The sequence below is a fragment of the Ascidia mentula genome, chromosome 4 (assembly GCF_947561715.1).
Source record: "Ascidia mentula chromosome 4, kaAscMent1.1, whole genome shotgun sequence".
NCBI classification, from domain to species: Eukaryota; Metazoa; Chordata; class Ascidiacea; order Phlebobranchia; family Ascidiidae; genus Ascidia; species Ascidia mentula.
In genome coordinates this window covers 9,643,087-9,668,238 of record NC_138569.1, presented here as the reverse complement: position 1 = coordinate 9,668,238, position 25,152 = coordinate 9,643,087, and the positions used below count along the sequence as shown (strand labels likewise).

The 25,152-nt window shown below is 37.8% G+C and overlaps 3 protein-coding genes across 3 annotated transcripts; 1 reads left to right on the top strand and 2 right to left on the bottom strand.

The window, feature by feature from the left end:
* Window positions 1–3,757: 3,757 nt before the first annotated feature.
* On the top strand, window positions 3,758–5,659 carry LOC145897429 (rab GDP dissociation inhibitor alpha-like). Its single transcript, XM_082985720.1, has one exon. The coding sequence runs from the start codon at window positions 3,801–3,803 to the stop codon at window positions 5,124–5,126; it is 1,326 nt and encodes a 441-aa protein (XP_082841846.1). The 5' UTR covers window positions 3,758–3,800; the 3' UTR covers window positions 5,127–5,659.
* A 909-nt stretch (window positions 5,660–6,568) lies between these two features.
* LOC145898816 (calcium and integrin-binding family member 2-like) lies at window positions 6,569–8,269 on the bottom strand. Its single transcript, XM_082987444.1, has 7 exons — window positions 8,219–8,269; window positions 8,120–8,154; window positions 7,837–7,954; window positions 7,620–7,767; window positions 7,452–7,558; window positions 6,770–6,858; window positions 6,569–6,590 (listed from the first exon to the last, which is right to left on the bottom strand). Exons 1-7 carry the CDS (start codon window positions 8,267–8,269, stop codon window positions 6,569–6,571), a joined length of 570 nt encoding a protein of 189 aa, XP_082843570.1.
* Window positions 8,270–10,242: 1,973 nt separating this feature from the next.
* Window positions 10,243–24,559, bottom strand: LOC145898725 (uncharacterized). The gene is made up of 26 exons (XM_082987306.1): window positions 24,433–24,559; window positions 24,181–24,282; window positions 23,882–24,100; window positions 23,153–23,305; window positions 22,681–22,787; window positions 21,373–21,530; window positions 21,145–21,307; window positions 20,829–21,026; window positions 20,462–20,650; window positions 20,177–20,311; window positions 19,871–19,961; window positions 17,456–19,756; window positions 17,179–17,272; window positions 16,747–16,876; window positions 16,342–16,501; window positions 16,089–16,151; window positions 15,707–15,832; window positions 15,137–15,394; window positions 13,222–13,314; window positions 13,130–13,161; window positions 12,767–12,860; window positions 12,487–12,672; window positions 12,024–12,132; window positions 11,731–11,904; window positions 11,520–11,656; window positions 10,243–11,259 (listed from the first exon to the last, which is right to left on the bottom strand). The coding sequence occupies exons 1-25, from the start codon at window positions 24,539–24,541 to the stop codon at window positions 11,545–11,547; spliced, it is 5,556 nt and encodes a 1,851-aa protein (XP_082843432.1). The 5' UTR covers window positions 24,542–24,559; the 3' UTR covers window positions 10,243–11,259; window positions 11,520–11,544.
* Window positions 24,560–25,152: the final 593 nt, after the last annotated feature.

Genomic DNA, 25,152 nt, shown 5'->3' with positions numbered 1-25,152 from the left:
AATATTTGTTTGCGGTTTAAAATTCATTAAACGACTTATATTGGTACCAACGTCTGTGAGCCACTTTTGCCACTAGCATCTACAGCAAAAAATTAACAACTGCATGTTAATAAGAAAATCGTTGGCGTCGAATCTCCGAAAAAAGAAAACTAGTAAGATCGATGTGAAAGTTGCCAGATTGGCGTGACCAATATGTTAGGCCCAAATGTCCTCTTTTTTCGCATTTCGAGTTAGTTGCTTATACTTTCAAGAAGACTTTTAGGCGAGACGTTGTATTTATTTCCAAAAAATTACTATAGCCATGAAACGTATGCTGAATTGCTGGTTTAAAAAATGCGTGGATCTGGCGCAAGTTCAAACTTAACAGATCGTAACGAAAGTACCGCTAGTCGTCTCGACAAGTTCGTGGTTTTTACAAGTAGTGTTACGTAACAAGTAGCATTTTTGGTTCAAACGCATCTTAAAAGAGACATAGCAGCCTACGACATGCAAGGTTTTTAGCTGTTTTGTCGTTATTTCAACTTGTGTTCTAAACTTATGTAAGTACAAGAAACCTGTAATCGAAATAAGCTTGGCCATTCTCATGCGTTATAGTTACCAGATACGACATTTTTGCAATTCGACACGCACGACAATTTTTCTCAAGATGTTCGACACGCAATAAAAAGTCGACGCCCTGTTCAAATGTAAAAAGGCTCATTACTAAAGCAATGGTGTGAGTTTTATAGGCCTAGCCAACTATTAGTGTTACTACATGGTAGGCTATGTTCTTATTTCTTACAGAAGCTTGTCTAGCTAGGCTATAGCATACAGGTAGTTCTCAGCAGATGCTTTCATTTTTCTTTGTTACTTTTTAAAGTTAGACAACCATAAAGCAAAATAAGCAATAAATTATAATGCCGAAGAGGAAAACTTAGTTTTAATGATGAGCTACGCCAGAAGTATCCTTGTTTCAGAAAAGGACGTAGTAATTTCGAAGCTGAATGCATTACTTGTGGATATGGCACGTTTATTTCCGTGGCAAACAAAGGTAGTGTTATCCTCGATGACCATATTAAAACAACGAAGCATAAGCAGGCTATTAGAGGTGAAAATGAAGCCTCATCTTCATCTAAAGCAGTGGTTCTCAAACTGTGGTACGCGTACCACTAGTGGTACGCGAGAGCTTTTGAAGTGGTACGCGATTTAGTCTACTCTATACAATTTGCCGCCCTTTGCAGAAGCCAAAACCGATGCAAATACATGATGTCGGTTTTCTTTATTGTGCATTTGTGACGCAATAGTATTAACGTGAAATTGTTGCACTGTTGAAGTAATTCTGACATAGTGTATTCAACTGTGCAACAATTCCACGTTGATACTATTGCGTCACTAATGCACAATAAAGAAATCCAAACAACTGGTGATATTGGCTAAATTGTTATTCATTGGTGTTATGTCATAACAGTTATGGTATAGTAATACGGTGGTACCATAGACAACTTATGGTGGTACGCAGTGTATTAAAAAACAAATAAGCGGTACGTGATTGGAAAAAGTTTGAGAAACACTGATCTAAAGTGACCGACTATTTTAGCAAAGTTGGCACAAAGTCAGGAGACGATGGACCAATTCATTTGCTGAATTCAAATGTTTTGATTGGATGCTTCTGTCCAACACCAAAGAATGGGCTAACGTTGAACCATGTGTAAATTATCTGGCAGAGAAAAACGTTGACATTGATGATGCTAACTGTTCGATCAGTACCAAGGCTAGTGCAAATTTGTAACTGATGCAACTGCATTTCCTAAAATGATGGCACATGAAAAATGGACAGAATATTTCCAGCATTGCAGAACCGAAGAAATGTTTAGTGAACTGTTAAAAATCGCGCAATTTTACTTTAGCATTATGGCCCATAATACAAATGTTGAACGCATTTTTTCTTTGATGCAGCCACAATGGTGCAAAGAAAGTCACAGCCCATTAGTTGGATCAGTTTCGAGCATCTTGACGGTTTGTATATAATTTCAATGATATTTCGTGTAAACAATTTCACGATCTCGTTAAAAATGATCATTCGTTATTGGCAAAAGTTAAGGGAACCGCAAAGTATTCATGGCCTGAATCTGAAAAATATATTTGATTTGTTGTTTTTTTGTCAGTTTTTGTAACTTTTGCCTGCAACTACCAAGTAAAAGTAGTGATGTGTTGCGCCGGATCCGGGTACCCGGACTCGGCCGGATATTGACCAATTTTCAATACCCGGACCCGGCCGGATAATACACTTAATTTTACCGGATAGTTGGGAAAGCATTTTTGTCCCAAAACGGACAAACATTTCGCAAATTACTCGTTTTTGGGACCCAGTCTGTGATACTTGCCGACTTTCGATTTTTCTGTAGTTTGTTATTAGGTTTTTCGTGACGTGTTATACTATATTTATAAATGCCCACGTTTATTTGTTCCATTAATGATAAGCATAGCATTCTGTTTGGCAATTAAACATTTTTGTCATGCCTATAAAATACACGAATCGGTGTTAACAAACTGCCGGATCCAAATTATCTGGCCGATTTGATTAATAACTATCCGGATCCGGCCGGGCCGGATAATTTGGAACTGGGAACATCACTAGGAAAAAGTAAAGCGAGGAATTCTTCGCAAATCAAATCGTGTGTGTTTTACCACAGAATACTAAAACAGTATTCTATGGTTTTACGCAAAATAGTACTACAATGCACAAAAGAAATGATAAAATGGCAAAACCATGCAGGTCATTAAGTCAGGCATCCATGTGAAGGACTGATCACTAACTAACAAAGTCGCGTAATTGTTAAATTGGTAAATATATTGACTCAAGTCAACAGAAAGTATGCTGCAAAAAATGCACAACATTGCAAATGTCCTTGTTTCTCTCATTGGATTTCAACTCCACCCAGTTTTTAATGCGTGTCAAGACAAGCTCAAATATTTGTGCGTTATCCGGTTTGTAAAATTATGTTGAAATGAAAATTAGTCTGGAATATTTTTTTGTATTGTTTACACGTTGAAGAAGTATTACTGCGTTAAGTACTTAGTATGGAGTTGATTTTGAATTAAAAACATTTTTTTTGGATTGTGTAAAAAAACCTTTACTTGTGCTTCCTTTGGCTGGTCCTCCTGGGTGGGTGGTTTGTGGTTATATGCATAGTTTTTATCAGCATAAAATTATAAAGAATGATATTGTGGCTTTGGTATACAATCCTTATTTACTATTGACTTTTGGCACTTGTCTCTTGATGTAATATAATACCAGACTGGAAAAAATGTCGTGCGAAAATTCGCTGATAATCCGCGCAATATTAATTAGCTAATGCATTAACATACAAAAAACGTTGCGATCGTCCGCGCAATTAACGATCATCGAAACGAAATCCTCCGCGCCAAAAACAAACTTTCCAATCTGGATATAATATGGGGATAACATCACTTGACAAATAATAACATATAGGATTCCTGTAAAGCAGTTGGTGCTTTAATGCGATTGTTGCGCAATGGTTGTCTGATGCAAAAACCAGTCATTGGGCAGTCCAAGTTTACACAAATGCAAATCACCACACATAATCTTTATTGGACGGATATACACTTTTACAGTCACAATATATATGTTATATTAAATTAAGTGACTAAAAAGATGGTCATTTCCAACATACCTACAATTAGGTTTTGAGTTATATTAGGTGTCGCACAAACACTCTTTGTATGAAGATGTATCTGCACTTATTTTTTTAGACTGCTTGTTTTTTATAAAATTAGTAGTTTAACCACAACATTACACCATGGATGAAGAATATGATGTCATTTTGTTGGGTACGGGCCTCACTGAATGTATTCTCAGTGGTCTACTTTCTGTAAAGGGCAAAAAGGTTTTGCACATGGACAGAAACGGCTATTATGGGGGTGAGTCTACTTCCATGTGTCCACTTGAGGAAATGTACAAGAAATTTGGCAAAGGATCAGCCCCTGAGTCGATGGGCCGAGGAAGAGATTGGAATGTGGATTTGATTCCAAAGTTTCTCATGGCAAATGGAAAGTTAGTTCAGCTTCTTCTTTACACCAATGTTACTCGTTACTTGGAGTTTAAGTCTGTGGTTGGATGTTATGCAATGCTGGATGGATCGTTGAGAAAGGTTCCTTCCGATTCGACTGAAGCTCTCAAAACCAATCTCCTTGGTTTGTTTGATAAGAATCGTGTGAAGAACTTATTGAAGTTTGCTATGGAATATGATGAGTGTGACCCTAGCAAGCAAAACAGTATTTCACCCAATTGTCCGATGAATCAAGTATTTGACAAATATGGGTGCAAAGGTAACATCAAAAATTTTGTTGGTCATGCAGTTGCTCTTTACTCTTCTGATGAATACTTGGATAAACCATGTGTTGAAACTGTGAAAAGAATTCGTCTTTACTTTGATTCAATTGCTCGTTATGGTGGTAGCCCTTTTCTTTACCCACTCTATGGCCTTGGTGAGCTTCCCCAAGGTTTCGCTCGTCTCAGTGCCATTTATGGAGGCACCTACATGCTCAACAAGCCAATTGATAATATTGAACAGAGACCAGATGGCAAAATTGAAGTTACTTCAGAAGGGGAAACTGTTGTGGGAAAAATGGTTATTGCTGATCCTTCTTACTTTCCAAAGAGGGTGCATAAAGTGGGCCAGGTTGTCAGAGCAATATGTATTTTGTCTCACCCTATTTCAAACACCGGGGATTCTCTGTCTTGTCAGGTCATTATTCCACAGACTGAAGCTGGACGACTTCATGACATCTATATTAGTTGTGTTTCCTACACCCACAATGTGGCTCCCAAGGGGAAGTACCTTGCTATTGTCAGCACAACTGTGGAAACAAATGACCCACATGCAGAAATTCAACGAGGCTTGAGTCTGTTACATCCCATTGAGGAAATGTTTATCAGTGTTTCAGATCTGTTGGAGCCAACTGATGATGGAAGAGAAAGCAAAATGTTTATTTCCAAGAGTTATGATGCTTCTTCTCACTTTGAAACAACCTGTGATGATATTTTAGATATATATGAAAGAGCAATGGGTGAAGCATTTGTGTTTGGCGAACCGCTTTCAGTAGAAACAATCCATGAAAGCTAATGGTTAGCAAATAGTGTTGAAGAAAAATTTAAACAAGAATCGTTATTTCAATTTTTTGTGCACAGCAAGCAAATATATTTCACCATTGATTAGTCTTTGGATTATCTTTTTTTCTGTACATAGTTGTTTTGTCATCTTCTCCATTTTCTATCAAAAGGTAAATCCAGCAAAATAAATTTCCTGCACTTTAGCTGCGAGTGGCAAGCCAATATGTGTGTCAACAACATTAGTTGTACATATGTCAGATAAAAGTTATGTTGAGTGTGTATTAATCACATGATATGTGTAGTAAGGTATGATGCAAGTTCATGGTGTTTGTAGCTATATTTGATAGGCTTGTGTTTGTACAGTTGCTTTTGTCAGTTATACTCATGTGTGTGTGTGCGTTGTTCAATGTGCCACTCAATTGCTAATGTTGCCAGTGCAATTTGTATCAAATTACATTTTCTTGTAACCTTCCACGTTCTAAAATGGCTGACCTAATGTCCTCATGTGCATCTGCTTTGTAATATGGAATAAACATGAAATTGTAGTGTGCACTTTTTAGTTGCAAATGCTACCCATGAGAAAGGCTTAGTTCGATTGTAAATTGGACCCATCACTTTCCTTGCCAGAAGGCAGACTGGGAGAAACGTCAGTATGATCTCGCTTATTAATTATTGATTGCGCGGTTAACACTGTGAGACAGTCCAGCTACTTGCGTCATGATATGGTGGAATAGGATTTTCGATCGATGGTAACCCACTTCACAATGTTCAAAGCCTGGTGGGACCATAAACGTACGAATTTTCGACTACGGCTGGATTGGTGTTGGGCTCCACAACCCGACTTTTCAAATGTTGCGAAAGCTGTCGTATCCAAGCACAGGTTTTTTATGCATTGTAAGTATGTTTGCCTGCAGCAAACACATAATGCAAAATCTGATTGTTCAACCAGTGCCTCCTTTTTTTAAGAACTTTTGCGCAGTAAAGAGTAAAAACAAAAGTTTCGTTGAATTGACTTTCAGGGCAAATTTTTCATTCTCACATTATGTTTATCTTGTTACGAGAATATTAGCGTGGAATCCTGAAAAAAGCCTAAATCTTCTAAATTTTAGAAGTAAAAAGCAAAGACAGGTTTTTCATACCGTGCTTTTTAAGATCTGTGGTTATTTTTGCGAGCAGTTTCCAGAAAATAGAAAAGTCGTGTAATTTGGACCACTTAAATTTGAAAAAATGTACGAGTTAATCAAAAGAGTTATTGACACGATTTCACAAGTTATCACCCAAAGTGTAGAGAATTTGTTTGCAAAAAGGGAATTTGATTTCCATCAATAGCTGTTTCTTCGACCTATTTCTCAAGCAAAATTAGATATAATTATTTTTCACATTGTTTTATTTCTCAAACAACCAAATGACGAAAATTTCTTTTTTCTCTTGTGGTGAATTTCTCACGTGATGTCTTTATAATCGAATGTGAAACGTGCTGTCAAACAACGTACAGTATTAAAAGGAATCCAATCTCTATAAATACCCTACTACCTATAGGTTGCAACTAGTTGTTGGCTATACAGTTCTTGTTCACACAATTTACCCTTTTTAAGGCAATTATTACGTAATTTAGATAGATTCCATATAACTTAGGCATGTCATGTTTGGGCCTACTTTAAAAAATCTGGTGCTCTTGACATGACATGTTCGAACTCCATGAAAGATATTTGCATGTCGTCGTCCATTTCTGCTTCTTCAAGCACCTTTAAATATGTTAATTGATGCTGATATTCATAAATATAACCAAATGTTCTGCACAATGGCCCGAAACTTGGTTTCTTTCCCGAAGTGTATTTAACTCACAAATTATTTCAATTACGAAATTTATAGGGTTATGCAAATATACGAAAAGAAGTAGGCATTTGCAGGAAGCAGTTTTTTAAAAAAATTTTGTCAATTAAATTACGATATCCCATAGCCGTGAAGTTGTTCACAGGGCACTGTTTTTGTTCTTTGTGACATGTTTAGGAGTAGGATAAATTAGCCTAGCCTATCTTAACCATCAGCTTGAAATATATGATAGTAAAAAAGATGCACTAATGTCATTTGTTGCATTAAACAATATAACAACATATTGCATAAATTAAAACAGCAGCGTAGGCTATATCTTAAATAGCGTTTAAACTCCTAGGGAGTCTATTGTACGACAGTCAATTTCTGCCCTGAAAAAACATCTGCAAAATGTTTGGTCACGCCACCTAGTCTTTTTCCAACACATAGCATGTGTATAGCCAAGTTGTACGTATTTGATATTCCGCATATAATTTATATATATTCCATAGGGATTGCCACATACCTTAGCAACCACCAAACAGACTTCGTCGTCATCTAGTTTTTCTCTGGTTAGTCTGCGTACTGTCCAATCTAAGTCATTAGCGTTGATATATTGATCGTCATCTGCATCTACAGGAATGCCACCAATCGTTCGTAACGTTTTCAACGTTGTCTGTTATGAAATTGTTACCGTATATCTTGAAGGCGTAGAATGCTTTTACATCCCGTGGCGCTTGTTCACTGAAGACACTAAACATGTTGAGGAAATTCTGGAAATTCATGAGTCCGCTGCTATTTTGGGAAAATACTTGGATAATACGGTCTGCAAACGGATTGTCCTGGGCAAAAAATACATCCTTAGAACACGCAGCTAACAGCAAAATTCTTTCGCTGTTTAGCAAACGCACCTTCAGTTCCGGCATTCTTTCAATGACTTGAGGCGGAAGCAAGATGTCAGTACTTTGGTTAGCCGTCATATCGTGTGGGACTAGAGGGGGGTTTAACTCACAGAAGCGTTTGTGTAATCTAATATTGACAAGAGAATTGATTGAATATGTGACATTGCCATATGGTGTGTCAAAAATGATGTTTGCTTTGTGTCGTTAATTGAAAAATGGTATGAAAAGTATTCTGTATTAATTGAGCTACTTTTATGGTTCGCACAAATTAAAATTCTATAAACACACTCACCGAAGTATCTCCTTAGTTGTAAAATACGTACAATCCTGAAATAATAAGTAAAACATAGCTCACATAATCTCATTTTTAGCTTTATAGTGCGTTCCGAACCTGGTATCGGTCTAATTGTTCTTGACTAAATGCAGCGGGTTTGTTGCCCATCTCACTTTCGTCATCTCCGACATATCAAAATAGTCAATAAGCTACCGTTCTAAACGGAACAAAACACTGTATAACTAGTTTACAAAACTATTTACTGTTTGAATAGTTGTCGCAACATAAACGGGCTATAATCTTATAGTTAGTAAACTAGGCCCACACAACTTATTTTATACCATTGATGCAATTGCCCGCTTACAATTCATTTGGCCTTGTTTACCTCAACAGTTACTTCTTTTGACTCACCTTTTGACAATACATGACTTTTCGACTGACAAGTCAGCTGTCTGTCTTACTACAAAACGGTGCAGGCAACAGAATTGGCAAGCAAACAATATTGATTTGATTAATTAAACAACCAACAAAATCAATATTAAGGTTGTTGTTGTTGTTCGATACGTTTATCAAAGTATTTGTGACCACATTCTATTTACTTAAAACGATGTTACTTTTGTAAAAACTAAGCTTTTACGGCGACCAAGTTGCATACTCACAGAATACCATTTTATTTCTGATGAATAATTTCGACACGATTTTACACATTCGGCAAAACGTGATTACATTGCTAAATTTAGTTATCCTGGTAATAAACTTCACCGCACCGATCACCTTCATAATTTGGATTATCACTGTTCCATAAAAAATGTATTTTCTCATATCTGTTGGCACTTCAGTTGTAAACAACAATTGTCAACTGTTGTTTCCAATAGTGTAACTATATGTTCTTTTTCTCCATGTGAAGCAGTTGAATAGCGATGTCACGTGAATAAGATTGCCAATCGCCGTCATAATTCATCCTATTGAAGGAGTACCTTAAATAATATACGTGTAGCCAACCTTATAAACGAGGCCTGGCGGATAATGTCATAATCCCCGGAAGAGCGACACCCTGTGGACTAAAAATGAACGGGCATGCTAATAAGTAACACATTCGCGATAGTATAAAATCAATAATCCCTTAATAACAGATCGTTTTATGGCAAGCAAATGTACGTGTGCCGAAATAATGTTATTAGCGAGCACGTAGGCTACGTAAAATTAGCCGATACTGTCAAATCTCTTAGCCATTATTTTAACCCCTCACCATATTAATAAAACTGGTGTTGCATGCCCAAATGTCCAGTTCTGCTTTGGTAACGTAACATTACTTCTATGTAGGCTACTTCTACAAAGCTGCGCAGAAGCTAAAAAACTTTTTTATGACATGTTACAGAGGCAGGAAATTGTATATGTCACAAATTACACATTAACATTGTATTGTGTAAGCGATTGTGACATCATTGTGAAATTGTACTGCGTGCATTGCCGCACTGTGAAAGAGTTTGAAGCCAACAGCGTTTTGTGGCACCAAACAGGGTTTTTAACGCTGATTAAACCAGCCTGACAGCGTCGCCCGAGAAATCACAGTTTAGACGCGACAGTAGTTGCCTTTAAGTGCGTTGACTGCATTATTTTGATGGATCTAATAGTGCAGGGACAGCTTTTGTTAACCAATCTGTAGTTTCATATATGCTATAATATTCTTTTTTTATTTTTTTATGTGTAAATTTTCGCACCCTAATTTCGTGTTGATAGATTGTTAAACATGCCAGTACACATAAACGCTATTACTGCTGAGTTCACCAATCGATTAACACATACTTTCTGGTTCATACAAATTTCTGTTCAAACACAGGGCAATGTGTATAGCGAAATCTTAACGAATAAATATCAAAGTTTGACACTTTATACCGCGATTCACCGGCTAATAACTATTTATGTGTCATGCTGCCTGCCCATGATTTCTGAGTGACATACAATTAGCCAACATCCATTTCTGAGACCCAACGTACAACATGATTTGTTGTGTGGAATGTGGTAGAATCGAACACAAGATTCACTCATTGAACCTAATATTTTGTTTTCGGATCTGACCAAATAGTGAAGGATCAGGCAGACCTGACTTAGCATTGCAAACACAAATCCCTTCGTGCATGTTTTCTTGTATTGGACATCGAGAACAACACGCAACGCATGACTTTTGAAAGGGAACAAAATGACTTGTGATTCTGCACAAAGAAGCAGGAACACAAGGTTACTTAGCGTCGTTTGGTATGGTTGAGCAGCTTCTATCAAAAAAGAGCCAAACAGCAGAACACAGCATCACATCGTCGTTCCAGCACCTCGCATTTTTCTAAATCACTTTTGCAAGCGGGTATCAGAGTCGGCAGACACAGAACCGCAAACCATCAAACAAGCACCTCACTGAATACAAAGCTGGGCAAAACGTCACGTAGGCAGAAATGTACAAGTATTTAAGCGAGCACGACTGCAAGTTGGGGGAAGCAACACTGAATAAACAGAACAAAGTACGACACTGCAAATCGACATAACGGCGTGGGGGAGGGTGCGGGTGATTTTGCATGCACAGTGGAATTCTACTGCAGCGTGTTGTACACGGCGACGACAAGAATATGAAGCGTAACACATTTGATCGGTGATGGGAAAAAAAGCAAGAGAATAGGTCGTTTGGTAAAAAAAAAATTTTAGGAAACACTGTGGTGCAAGTTAATGTGGTCATGGAGATTCTAGGTAAAGAACAGCTCGGGATACTTGATTTGGAAAATCAGTTCGTACGCAGGTATATGACTTAATTGGCGCAAAGATGTATATGAAAGCAGAGAAATGGCAGACATGCCTATTTGCAGAACAGATGATTGTGAAGAAATAGTAGAACTAAGTATGGCGGTCACAAAACAACTTCATCAACCGGCGTGTCTTTGTCGGTCGTTTAATTAATTAGAAACGAAAATTTTGTTGCTGATTGACGAACGGAAGCAGCCACATTTCAAAAGATGAACTACATAGAACTTAACACTTAAACGTCAACATAACGGGTTTATGAAGTGGACAGAAAAAAAACAGCTAAACGGCGATGTTGTTACACAAAGCACAACAACTACTTCCAAAATCTTCAGCGACGGATGAGCGAAACAGTAGTTTCACGGTTGCATCTGAACAAAAGGGATATAGTATGACCAGTCATGGGAAATAAAAAAACTGTGCACTTTTCTATTGACCCATTGCTATGAAAAATTCTATAAATAGTTTGTGAAACAGCTTCAACGATAGACAACGCATATCAACAGTTGAAAGCTATAGTATGACTTAAGCCCGAGGATGATAGGATTACATGCGCTTTAATACATACAAAAACTTCTAGGTGTTTTCAATCCAACTGTTTTATATGAAGTGTTTTTTCACCATGGCTTACCCTCTTACGTCATCATCCAACAACCTCAGAATTCAATCTTGCAAGCATCGACAGTTTCATCGTGCAGAAGCACTTTGTTGCTGCTCGATAACAGGTGGATGTTTTCCGCTTGCATCTCGCGATGTTGCTTGTCGTACCTGGACAAATACGGGATTAATTTGACAGCTACTCGTCACCAATCCGTCATGTTACTCAAGTCAAGTCGTTTTACCATTGAACAAGAGTCGATGAATTGTGGGTCGGAATTACGGTTACGTTCATTCCGTCCTGTCCGGGGGTCTGGGTGCTTGGAATCTCCCAAGTTTTTTTGGCATGCAAAAGTGCGTCCAGTACATCCAAACTCGGTTCATCTTGGCTGGCGTCCATTCCGCTGACAACGTAATATCTGATACAAGAAAACGATTTTTACGTAAACATAAATTTTACCTCTATCCCTGATTTTTCAACTGAATTAAGGACCAACCATGTGGTTCAGAAACTGCAACTGCGACAATATGAACTTACCTGGCTCTGACACGCTTAAAGAACTCGGCGTTGACGAAGTTCTTGTTGCAATGACGGGGAACGTAGGTTAGGTCAACGTAAAAAGGATGGGAGTCACTTTTCTTCGACCCTTAAACACAAAGGTTCATACTTTAAATTTCGAAAGTGACGTTGAAGCAAGAATAAAAAGGTTTTCTTCAAGAAATCAACCTTATTTTAGCGACATTCACAATTAACTTTATAATATTAAAATCCTTGTGTATGAACGAAAAAAAAAGATTTTATTAAAATAAGAATGAACTGCGTACAGACAAGAGATTGTTGATATTATAAAATCTATGTTAAAGCAAAAGCAACAATTGCAATTTGGCGACAAAAACTGGCGCTCAAATAAAATTCAAGCCTTTTCACTTCCAACAGAATTTTCATTATCGTCAGAATGTTGACAACAGCCCACATAACACCAGGTTACTTTAATTGTTACCAGTAGCAGACTTGTTTGGCTTTGCCTTCGTTGGCTTCACAGGGCGGCCCTTATCTTGTGCCATCATTGGTTCATTTTTTCGAACCGGAACAAATTCCTCGTCGAAATCCAACTGACCTTCTCGCACCTGATTGGCGGAGAATTCGCTCGCGAATGGGTTGCCATGGAAACTTGCCTGGTCCACTTCTGGCAACGAAACCAATCAGTTTATAATAGACCAAGTATTTGATAGTTTGACGGAAAATTCGAAGTTAAAAAACACGAAAAGTTTTTTTTTCACCTGGTCGGTCTGTAGAAGAGTGAAGATCGTCCATGCCATGATCTCCAACATCCACCAACAAACTTTCTTCGTCAAAAAGGTTTGGCGAACGATCCTGTGACGCAGGTTAGGTTGTTTATAAAATATGGCAAATTGCAGCCATATTTAAAAAAAACACATTTGCATTATTTTTAGTTTTTGATCCATTTTTTTATTGCCGACCCCTAACCAACACTGAGGCGTCTATTTTGGCAGTCAGACGATGATACTTTGTATCGATTCTTGGTGGCGTAATCTTATCTGTGACGTCGGTTTGTCTGCCCACGAGGGAGCAACCGTGATGAAAGATGACGTAATGCAAGTCGATATCACGTGACCACTTACTTTTGGTTCGGCGACTTGGGGAGATTTACCATCTGCAGTAAAGTAGCACTTTATTATGCTGGTGGTTTATTAAAGTGAAAATAATGACTTACGTTCCAAGAATCGGTCAAAAACCGAATCGGAAAGTGACATTATAGGAGCCCGGTCGAAGTCGGTGGTCAGCAAATCACTCTGGGATTGGGAAGCTGCAAAGTTTTAAAACACGGCGTTTGGTTAACCAAGCAACGGCCATTACAAACCATATAGTATTAGTATAACCATTATTGAGAATTTTAATACTTTTATTAATTGTTCATACGAGACAATGTAAATATATATCTGAAAATAAAACAACTTGTAATTCTATTTTGTGTTTTTTTTGTCGGGTCGTTTTAATTGTAAGGTCACGTGACTGCGAGCAGACTCGTTAAAGCACTCAAGTGCGTTTTGAGGCGCAGTGCCATTTAAAGCCGACCCTGCATTAAAGTTTAATCAGGGGCGTTCAGCGGAATATTCGATAGATAATTTATGAGCGGACGTCGGAGCAGATGTGTCGGAAAAGTTGTTTCGCTTAAAGTGGCGATGTGGCTTTTCGTCTAACAGCTGTGACGTGTGAGGATATTACATAGCTGTATACTGAAAAGTGAATGCGAATTTATAATTCAGCTTATTAGGAAATACCAACACACATCGCATCCTAAAGGATTTTGGTGAGGCATGTAACACTACGCTATTGATCTTTATTAAAAAGATTTTACAAACCAAATTAAATGTAAAAAATGGTCTCCTTACCTTTGTCGGAAAATTATACAAATGCGTTTTATTTGGAGCTTCGACCTTTTTAAACCGAAACTAGCCACAAACTTTTAATTGGAAACTTTACATTTTGTTTCTGACGGTCCTACTGGGTGCACAAATCGTTTTACAGGAAAATCATAATTACACCAAGCAAAATTAGTCAAAACTTTCTGGAAAGTCTGACATTATTCTTCACACTGGAATAAGTTGTTTTAATGATATTTATAAATAAAGTGGTATACTTTTAATGTAAAAGCCAATGATGCCATAACACAGTGCACATTGTTTTAACCTAAACTCTAACCGCTGTTAAAATAATGTGCACGAATATTTTGTTCTTGGACACTTCTGCTATTTAAAAGCTAAACGTGGAGATCGATAAGATGACCGGAGCACAGACAGCGATGTGGCGTATCGACCAGGAGTGAGAAGATATCACTTCGACACACACGTCCCTCACTGCTTATATATCTCACTGCTTATATATGAGTTTGTTGGTTGAGTGGCGGGGTAATGTTTTTTTGATGGCTTAGGATAAAACATAAAGTATGTCGAAGAGAACGAACCAAGTTGTATTATTAGGTAAACACTGTCTGGTGAGAAAGATGACTTGTTTTTTCGTGCAACCCCGGTTTTCCTAACACTTATTTGAGAAACTTATTCTTCATGGGAATATTTTCCAATGGCGATTTTTGCAATCTCACAATCCAAAAGTCACTGATTATTAGGGATGCACCGAAAGTTCGGTTTGCCGAATTTATTCGGCCGAAACTAAGGTTTTCGCAATTATTCGGTTTCGGCCGAATATTTCAGCAAAATTCGGCAGAAACCGAAACTTTTTTACTGCATCTAACGCTGATACGCAAAGTTTAGGAAAGGTTAAAATCATTGTTTAAACTGTACGAATCTGTTCGTTTCATTTGTTGACTTGCACAGAAATGATAAAAATCAACTTTAGGCAGTTGGTACAGAAGACGAGGTTATTCTTCAAGCGCCAAAAAAGGCTGTATGATAGGATAAGATCTAATCCAGTATATGTTTTGTTTAAATTTATTGCGTTTAAAGAGATGGATACCAAAATTAGTTTCGGTTTATTCGGCCGAATTAATCCGGCAACTTTTGCCGAATATTCGGTTTCGGCCGAATATAAAAATAGCTGTTTCGGTGCATCACTACTGATTATGTTCTAAAAATCAAACCATTTAGGAAATAAGAATCCAGAATCTGTACCTTCGGTTGGAGGGATGTTGTCACTGGCGTGAAGTGATCCCATCCCACCGTCAAACTGATCTACGCCAATTTCTGGAAGTTTCGAAGCCCATGTTTCTTGCGCAGGTGCCGAAGTAATTGCCTGAGGCGCTGGTGACTCATGACGTTCAGTTTCTTCCACTTTCTCTTCCGAATGGAAATTCTCTTCACAGTTTCCAACATCTTTGCCATCCGACCAAGCACTCGTCGGAGCCGTGTCTTGGTATTTTCCGGCTAAACCTACACAAAATTTGTTCATTGTTTTTCAAAGTTCAACTATTGAGTGTTTTCGGTATAATCAACAATCCAACAGAAAACGTGGATTTTACCACGCAAAAAACCAAAACACGATTTACATTAGATTCATGGAGCCAGGATCGACTTGTTAACACAACCCCTTAACTGAGCTCAACAGCCATTAAAAGCACTTGGGAGGGCTGAATACACGATGACGAGGCAAGGAATATTTCCACTCGAAGCAAGAAATAACGTGTATATTACGTCAAGAACATCGTCATACATCAAGCGTTACATTACCGCAAGTTACCGCACCTTGCATTTCTTTTTCCCACCCGTCCGTTTCATCAACGAGCTGTGATTGGTTGCCGTTGTCGTCCAACTCACCAATCACAGCGGGCAGTTGTTCTTGGTCGTCAGGCAGGATGATAGATTGGAAATCTAGTGAGAAAACCAATGTTCACTTGTCTAAAAGAACTTCCGTTGCAAATTTAACATTCTGATAAAATATTTATGAGAGAAGGCAGTAATTTTCCCATCAAGAAAGTTTCCTCCTTGAAAGTTTTCCACTGAGAATTAAAGCAAGCATAAAATGGAGGGAGAGTCATACCCAAGTAAATTGTACATGCACATACAACTTTCGGTGATAACGAAAAGGAAGCAATGGACTCTCATACCACATGTTAAAGTACCATACCTGGAATGCTGGACAGGGCGTGTGATTCTGGATGAAGATCTGACGTTTTCATATCATCGGTTTCTACAAATCGTATGAGAAAGAAATGACAAATGCACTTCAAAGAAGCATTTACATTGAAATAATCGTTTTCTGTGTTAGCATTAGTGCTCAAGCTCAACTCATTTTGATCAATTATACACAATTTGGAGTGTATTTCATTAATATTGTCAGTTTTGTAAACGGTTTTGTGGAATTAAGCACACTAATGAACCTGTGATAATTCCGGTGCTAATGCTTCCCCCCATACTGGGGATATTGTAGGCAGAATCAAGCTCAGCTGTACTTAAGGGTGATTCAATGACGGCCGGTTTCGAAGTGCTGGTAGGTGTAAGACTAATTCCAAAATCACTGTCACTTCCCCGAAGTTCATTCTAAATTAAAACACCATTTATACATTACGACTTTTCATATTACATAAACAGTACTTGTGGTATAAATTATACAAAACGTGGAAATTACAAAAGCTAATGCAACAGAATTGGGAATGATTCACAGAATCGAGTAATAACTATTTTAACCTTGTACACTTTTTCTATTTTTTTAACTTATTCACCAAATGTTTGTTTAACAATAACAATGCAATTTTGAAATAGTATAAAACAAACTTTGCACCAACCTCATCTGCAGGCTTTTGTTCAACAACTACATAGTTGGCATTATCCCCCATTGCCATGTTGTCACCACTGTCAATGACCAGGTCTGCATGCTCTGTGGGTGTGGATGGCCCACTTGAGATTGGAGTGTCACTAGAAGTCATTTATGTGCAATTATTTACAAGAAAAGTCAGTAATGTTACAGAAGAACAAGAAATTGAGTGAATCAATGTTTTAAAATCTACGAACACCTCATTGCCTTTACTTTTAATGTTGTGTTTTTAAAAAGTCATCATATGAGTCTGTGTTGTGTTGATGTAGGTGTTTTACAAAGTGTAAAGTCAGAGTCAGGCGAACTGTCTGACTATTTCCTGTGATCAATGATTTCCACAACGCAGGAAAAGGAATAGGAAGAACCACACACTGGCAATTGTAATGAACCATAATGGCCTTACCTCATAGCAATGTCTTCAACTGCCTTGTTTATATCATGTGCTTGTATATCCAGATGGTGGGCAGCATTATCCATGACATCTGACATACCAGCATCTATGACACCATACATATGTCATTTAAGTAAGGATTACTCGTTGGGCAAATAGCTTTGTACCAGCACAAAAAATAAATAACATTTATGCAAAAAATTTCATACAATTTTCAGAAAAAAAATATAAAAAACAGTGAGAAAAAACAATGTAAATTAAAATTATAAAAAAAATAAAAAAGCTTTACCTGTTCCTTGTGCATCATAGCTGCCAAGTTCAGATGTGGGTGAAGTGTCTGTAATCATTGACTGTGGGTCAGATGGATATGGAGTGGGATGCCATTCCTTGTTACCATACTTTCCATTCGACTCATCATCATCATCCGGGTAATAATCCTCATCATAAGCTTCATAATTTTCCTGCTTCATTTCAGGAATCACAACTGGAACATCAGCGTCAAACGTGACTTGGTTTTCGTAGTCACGGGCACACTCAACAGACGATAATGATGCATTTGCCAGGTTCTCACGTTCGTTGAGCTTAAGATCCGGGGAAGATAAACCATTCTGTTCCCCTGAGTCAAAATGCTGTGGTGATTCATCATCCACATTATCACTGTCTTCATCCAACTTTTCGTGGGGATCATCACCAATTTCTGCTTGATGGCTTGCTTTTAAATCTAAGTAACCCTCCAGCAAATCTGGTTGCCCTGGCACTTGTTCTTCCAATTGGAGTCCACTTTCTTCCAAAGCAGGCTGTTCATCATTTTTCTTCTTGATTTCAACATTAACTTGTTCCTCCATTGATTGGAGTATATCCGGCTGAATATCATCTTGCAAAATATCTTCATTATTTACTTTCTGAAAATATTCTCCATCATTCTTTTCACTCTGATCAACATCTTCATTAAATTCTTCTGGTCCGGTAACGTACAAATCATGCTTAGTTGCCAAGGTTTCTTCTTCCAACTGGGTTGCATCTTTCTCATCGTTGAGATCAATTTTTTGTGCATCTTCATTGGTCTCTTGATTTTTGTGTAAATGGTCATCTACTATATTATCCTCATTTTCAGCAACTTCCAGCTCCTTTTCCAATAGATTATCATTTTCACCAGAAAACTGATCCTCATCAGGTTTGTTAGTTTCATTGGCTTGTGTTGCTGCTAAAATGTCAAAACTTTCTGTTTTACTGGCAGTCTGAGGTTCATTTTCATCATTCACTTGGTGCTTAACAAGTAAAACTTCTTCATCTCCTTGACCTTTTATATCTTTTGTTTCCACTTCTTCTTTCAAATCTGGTGCATTTGGCTCCTGTTCATAGCTGACAATCTCAAAATCATCAACGACACTTCCATGCTTGGTTGGATCTTCAATAGGTGGACAAACTTCATCTTTTTCTTTTACAGGGGGAGTGGTTTGATTTTCATCTTGAATGTCTTCTATTAAAGCATATTCTGAGGAAACATCACCTGGCAACTCTGCATCAACAACTGGTATTTCTTGTGAAGGAAGAATATCCACTTTTGGCTCCTCGGTTTTCTTCTCTGATAGTGTTTCACTTTCTTCAGTAGCAATATAATCTGCAGGGTTGTCTGCAACAACATCCTCGTTCGACTTCTCTCCAAAGTGATTATCACGGACAGCCAGGTATTCAGCAACATTATCAGCTTTCTCTTCAGTTAGACTAGTTTCAGTTACTGGGTCCTGCTTGGCATACAGAACAGCTTGTTTCGGAGCATCGATTTCAGCAGAAACATGGGCCACATCAACAAACTGACCTTGGTCCCTTCCATCTTGACCTTCTGGTGATGGCCGCTTGGGTAGATCCTTGCTCTCAATAACACCTTCCACCTTTCCTTCCTCTTTGAGGCTGGTGAAAGCACCAGTCAGATCCTCTGGAGGAGTCAGTGGAGGCTTCTCTGATTCTTCTTCATTTTTCTTTGTATCTTCTTTCTTCTTCTCTTTTGTGGACTTGTCTTTGTTTGATGAAAAGCCACCTTTAATGGAAATTGGGCCAGCTGGCTTTTTGGTACCAGGCTGCTTGGATGCCAATGGTTTTGTGGGTTTGGTGGTATTCTTTGAGCCAGATTTCATCTTGGTGTCTGTAGTCTTTGTTGTGGTAACTTTGCTAGCAGCTTGTTTTGCATGAACACGGGCTTCAGCTTTGGCATGTACAGGACCAGTCTTTGGTTTGGATGTTGTTGGTTTTGGCTTCGCTGCAGCTGAACCAGCTTCAGTTGTCTTCTCCGGCTTTGTGCGCTTTCCAGCAGGTTTCACAAACCCAGTGGCAGCTTCCCGTTTTGCTCGAACAGAATCAGGAGAGGCAGTTTTCTTAGCACCTGGGGTCTTTTTGGGAACAGCAGCACTTGGTTTGGAAGTCTTTGAAGAACTTCCATTTGCAGTGCTTGTAGTTGCAGGTTTAGAGTGGATTGAAGAAGTTTTGTTTGAAGCTTGAGATGTTGATTTAGCTGAGTGACTGGGAGTTTTTGTGTGAACACCTGTTTTTGTTGCAGTAGCTGAACGTGGTGGCTTTACAGGGGAGGGGGCAGCTAAACAAAACAATTCAAAAACACCATAGTTGTAACTTTTTGTTAAGGAGGATAGTCATTAGCATTCTAACATGCAAAATTCTCAAGCACAAATGTCACATAGTAAACAGCCACCTTTTTGTTTATTCAACAAGGCTGGTGTGGGTGCAGGCATAGATAAAAATGAGCAATTCTTCATTTTTTCCAGACCTTGAAGGATTTTGTCCTAGTCACCAAAGAAAACATCGTATAAATGTCACAAAATTAAGGAGCATTGCAACAAACCAGGATGGCAATAATCTGAGTGTTTTACAAAACACATTCTTCTTTAAAATAAAGAGATAAGCAAAGCTTATACGAATACAAGATATATTTAGTGTGTTGCATTTGAATTTGTTGTACTCAATGGCATAACAGGAAAGGAATAAAATAAATAGAAACCTGAGAAGCATTTCCAGGAAAAAGTACACGAACAATTTTCTCATTGGGAGATGCTGGCTGCCACACAAACAAACAACAGATTGATGCAAGATCTGACATCAATGCCTTGCTTTCCTCTTGTGAGCCAACGGTCACCTAAAATGTAACGAATTATCACATAAAACAAAGGTGGCCAATACTTTGTGTTGTATGTATAAAGAGTAATACTACAAGCATTATTGATATTTCCAAAACGTTAAACTAGTGAATTGAGTTGGAGTATTTGGATGCTTGTTGTGAACTTACACCAGTTTTTGCAGTGTCAGAGATCTTCCCATTGTTTCCCCATTTCTCCCGAATGTATTTGATTTCAGGACAATTTTCATCCGGACTGAGCACATAAATATCAAGTTTTCCCAACCAAACTTTGAAATAAACTGTAATTGGTTCAGGAGTTTGGTTTCTTGTCAATGGTGTTATGTTGAGACCAAGTCGCTAAAAAAGTGAAGGAAGGGTCACCAACATATATGTAACATAATATAATAGTTTGGTTGTATTGTCACATGTGTGTCTGTAACAGTGTTAAGGCTTGTAACATCCCTTTTACTGAACATTTTTTAAATATCTTTTATTGCTACAAAAATATCTTTTTTGATAGATTTTCCTAAGATACCTTGCTAAGTCTCAGAGTGTCTTGAACTACGTTGACTGTCTTGATGCTGAGATGTTTGGCAGCATCCTGTTCAGTGTTTGCACCTTCGAGTTCCTCACCATCATTGGAGTGTTTGCGCAATGCAGTCTCTGAATATTTTTCTGGGATGTTCATGTAGAATGATCCCAAATTGGGAGACTCCAGGCAAGCTTCCAATATCTGCCGCACAACAACAACAGCTTGTCATTTTTGTAAGGATCAAGATGCTTTTGTAAGCAACTTTAAAGAATTTGACTTAAAAATAAAACTACAAAATACATGTAAGTGAAAACTACACCTTATGTTCATCTGATGTGTTGTCCATCGGCAGACGAATTTGCTTCTCTTGGAGTTTTCTCAAAAGAAAACTATTGATACCAGCCAAGCAATCAGTGCCAAGGTGTGTCGCGATCATACAGTCAACAGTTTCCAAATGTCGAGTTAAACTCCAAAACCATGGACTGAAATTCAAAGTTTGTTACAATGTATGACAACTAAACCATGTCCATAGTGGCAGATGTGTTACCTTGCTAATGAACCTCCATTAACAAGAACATTAAAGCCGTTTACAGCAAAGAACATGGAATCACCATTGCCAGCAGGGAATATGTATACAGAGGGTTTGCGAATCTTGACATAACCAACATGGGGAGGGGGTTGGAGTTGGGTAAAAATGTTGTCAACCTGCAATTAAACATTCATTTGTAACCAGCAGTAAACTTGAAAAACAGCACTAAGTTGTTTGTGACACACCTGAAAGAACTAAATGGCATTTAGAGACACACACTTTTGGACATTTATTCGTGAAAACTTTTTTTATGTAAGTTGTTAATTAACAACTTGACTTAAAAGTTATTAAAAATGAGTGTTAACAAGTTGGGTGTAATATATTGTCCTCATTTCAACAGAATGGAGATGTATTTCCATAATAGGTCAACTAATCTTCCAATAAATATCAACAAACTTTCTAAACAAAATTTATCTCAAAAGGTTGCCGTTGAAGAAAACCATGTGCTGGCATTTTAGAATAATTCTATAAAGATGAAACAACAGTCAGGGGAATTGGGGAATTCCAAACAGAAGGCACAGTGCACTGGTCCTTGGCAAGCCAACACAGCCCAGTGCCACTCACCATACTGTGGCAACTGTGTCAAAAGAGATGAGATGGGGCCTCCAGGGAGTATAATCATAAGGCCAACAGAAGGCTGTCAGGAGAAATTGATTTACACCATCCCAGCACTATGTAACACTTTGCTGGTGTACCAGTACATTGGCATGTAGTCAATATCAAATTAAGCTATACAAGCAACAGTGTGTGTTGAGATAATCTCAGTTAGGCAAAAACCTGTAATGTTACAAATGGACAAAGAATACCATTTTGCTTTTTACACAAAATAACAACAACAACAACTTTCCATTGTCTACAACAGATTCATTTGCAAGTCACATAAACTTATTACCCAAATAACCACAAAAAATGATGTTTTGGTTTACAGAACCAAAAAAGTACCACACTAAATTGAAATGTAAGTTGTAAATGTAGAAGAAAAAAAGTGAAGGTCAATATTTAATCATTAGTAACAAGCAGAAGATTGATTTATTGGGTCAGAAATAACATCACCATCTAAAGAGTTTAATTTAATCTCAATCAAGGACATGCATCAATAAATCAATGCCAAGTGGATTAATGGTTTGGAAACAGGGTCAGATCATTAGAAACAAAAGACAAACTAGATCGCCAGAAAGACAACAATTACATGATGCCACAATCCAAGAGTACATTGTTGTCTTCCCCTTTTACTGCCATTTTAACATAACATTAATGTTAACTAACCTGGTCATTAATAAAATCTTCGAGGTACTCCCCAAAATGTTGTAGACCTTTTCCAACTGTAGCAGTTTGGCTTGGAGTGGCCCCATTCAATTCCTGACTATGGGCATCTGTAAACATAAATGAATAAGTGCACAAATCGAAAATATAAGATAGCTAACCGATTTAACCTTTTCATAACCATGCTAAAAAACATTAAATTGGGTTTATAACAGGTTTGGGTGAGACCAATAAAATGTTTTTATTAAATGAAATCCACCTAACCAGCAACACTTCTTTCCCGTGACACAAGTTAACCTTCATTTTAGCTACTATGGCCTTTCTGTTTATTTTGTTTGTAGAACTGAAGATACTTAATAAAAAGCGAAACATGTTTTCTAAAACCACAAGAGTTGACACAAAGTTGTTATGGTGATGAGTTTTTTCAAGAACAACATACAACACATTGAGTACAAGTTTACCAAATCATAACTACCTGCCATGTTGGTTTCAAAAGGATCAAGTAATGTGAGATTGAGTGATGAACTTGCAGTTAGATCACTTTTACCTTTCCAGAGCTGTGCACTGACACAACTTATTGTCAAAGTAATGTGTTCAGGTTTGGGGACCCCTATTGATAACTTTTGGTCTGTACACAAAAAAACCATTAGTAATCAAAACAATCTTTAATGCACTTGAGATAACTGCACAAACTTCATACAGAGTAAAGAACAAAATTACTAGTTATAAATACTAAAGTGCCCACTTTAAAAGCCTTATCTTTCATTCTTACTGAGAGTTGCTAACTTGATATCTGCAGCCTGCAGGATATGTCTCCCTCACAGCAATAACCTTTATATATAATTTACTCTTTGCTTGAAACTAAGCAATGCATAAAAGCTTGCGTCATTTGGTCTTTCATAAAATACCACAATCAATTCCTAGTCTGGACCTTGGTGGAATAGTCACGTAGGTAGACAGACAGGCTGCCAGACTGCAATGGAGACAGCCCACATGGGTACATGGTGATTCATTTCGGAGGGCAGCCATAAAAGCACTAATGCATTATTTATTAGACAGAGCCAGCTGAACTGCGGCACACTGTTTGTGAGGCAAAGGCATGCACATAATCCCTTGACGTCATAAACATAACGCAAGGTGTTTGTATGTTCAAATACACGGTTAATAATATGAACAACTTGTTCCATAATGGTTAGGTGCGTACCATTCAAACCGAACTGAAAATCTTCCACAGCATAGATGCCATCTTGTAACCACCAGCCTGCATTAACATCAATAGAATGACCGCCAAAAACAACCAGGCGATTTTTTGCTGGCACCGACATTAATCGCACTACTTCACTTTTCACTGCGTTAAGTGTTGGGTTCACCATAAGAGTCATCTCAACATCAGGTATGCAGTAATAAGATTCATAAAAGGGTGCTAAAAAAAATAATACATTATAAATAAATTGAATTCATCATGAATAGACTCTTCAAGTGTTGAACATGTGAAATGCTTACCTAAACCATCTTTGTTTGGCGCATCAAATTGTAAATCTGCCACCTCAAAAAACTCATTTATTACTTGTGAACAGTCATGTTTGTCAGCCCATTGCTGTATACCTTCATATAAATACAAACACAATGTGTAATACATAATTTTTCTTTGATCAATTTTATGCAGGAAACAAGTACAGTCTACTGTCAGTTGTTCGAAATATAAACTGAAGCAAACATAATTACACATTTTAATCATAATTTTAATTCACATACCTTTTGTTACACACATGACAATATGTTTGACATACTCCACATCATCACATGCACCAACAATAGCAACAATACGAAGCGCTGTGTCTTTGACAAGCCCAGCAGATTCCATTATGTCTTAATGTGTGCTATTACGACATACAAATATTTTTGGAATTACAGAAATGAGATATTCAGCTCCAAAACCACAAATGATAAATGTACTAGTATAAAAAACCTTATGCCAAAATAACAGAAAATTGCTCAAATTTTGTTTTGCAAAAACATTGCATGCAAGCTTACGGCTGTTCATGGGGGGTGCCTCTAAAATACCATTGTAGGCATTTGAGCCCAGTCATTGTAGGCATCGAATCTAGGCATTGTACGCATAGAGTCTAGGCATTGAGCCTAGGCATTGTAGGCATTGTAGCCATCGTAGACATAGTAGGCATTGAGCCAAGGCCGTGTAGACATAATATGCCTTGTAGGCATTAAGTCAATGCCAAGACCCCATGCCTACATTGCCTACAATGCCTATATCAATGCCTACGAGCCTACAGACTCAATGCCTACAATGGGTTTTTAGAGGGACCGTTCATGGGCGCACGAGGAAAGATTTGGTCCTGCACGTCCGAGATCTTGTTGGGAACTGCCCTATTCTGCAGACTGGGCCATGTGTGCAGCGTAAAAACTTAATAATGTGGTTTCAAATTGCTAAATCATTTCCAGGTACACTTTTACTCA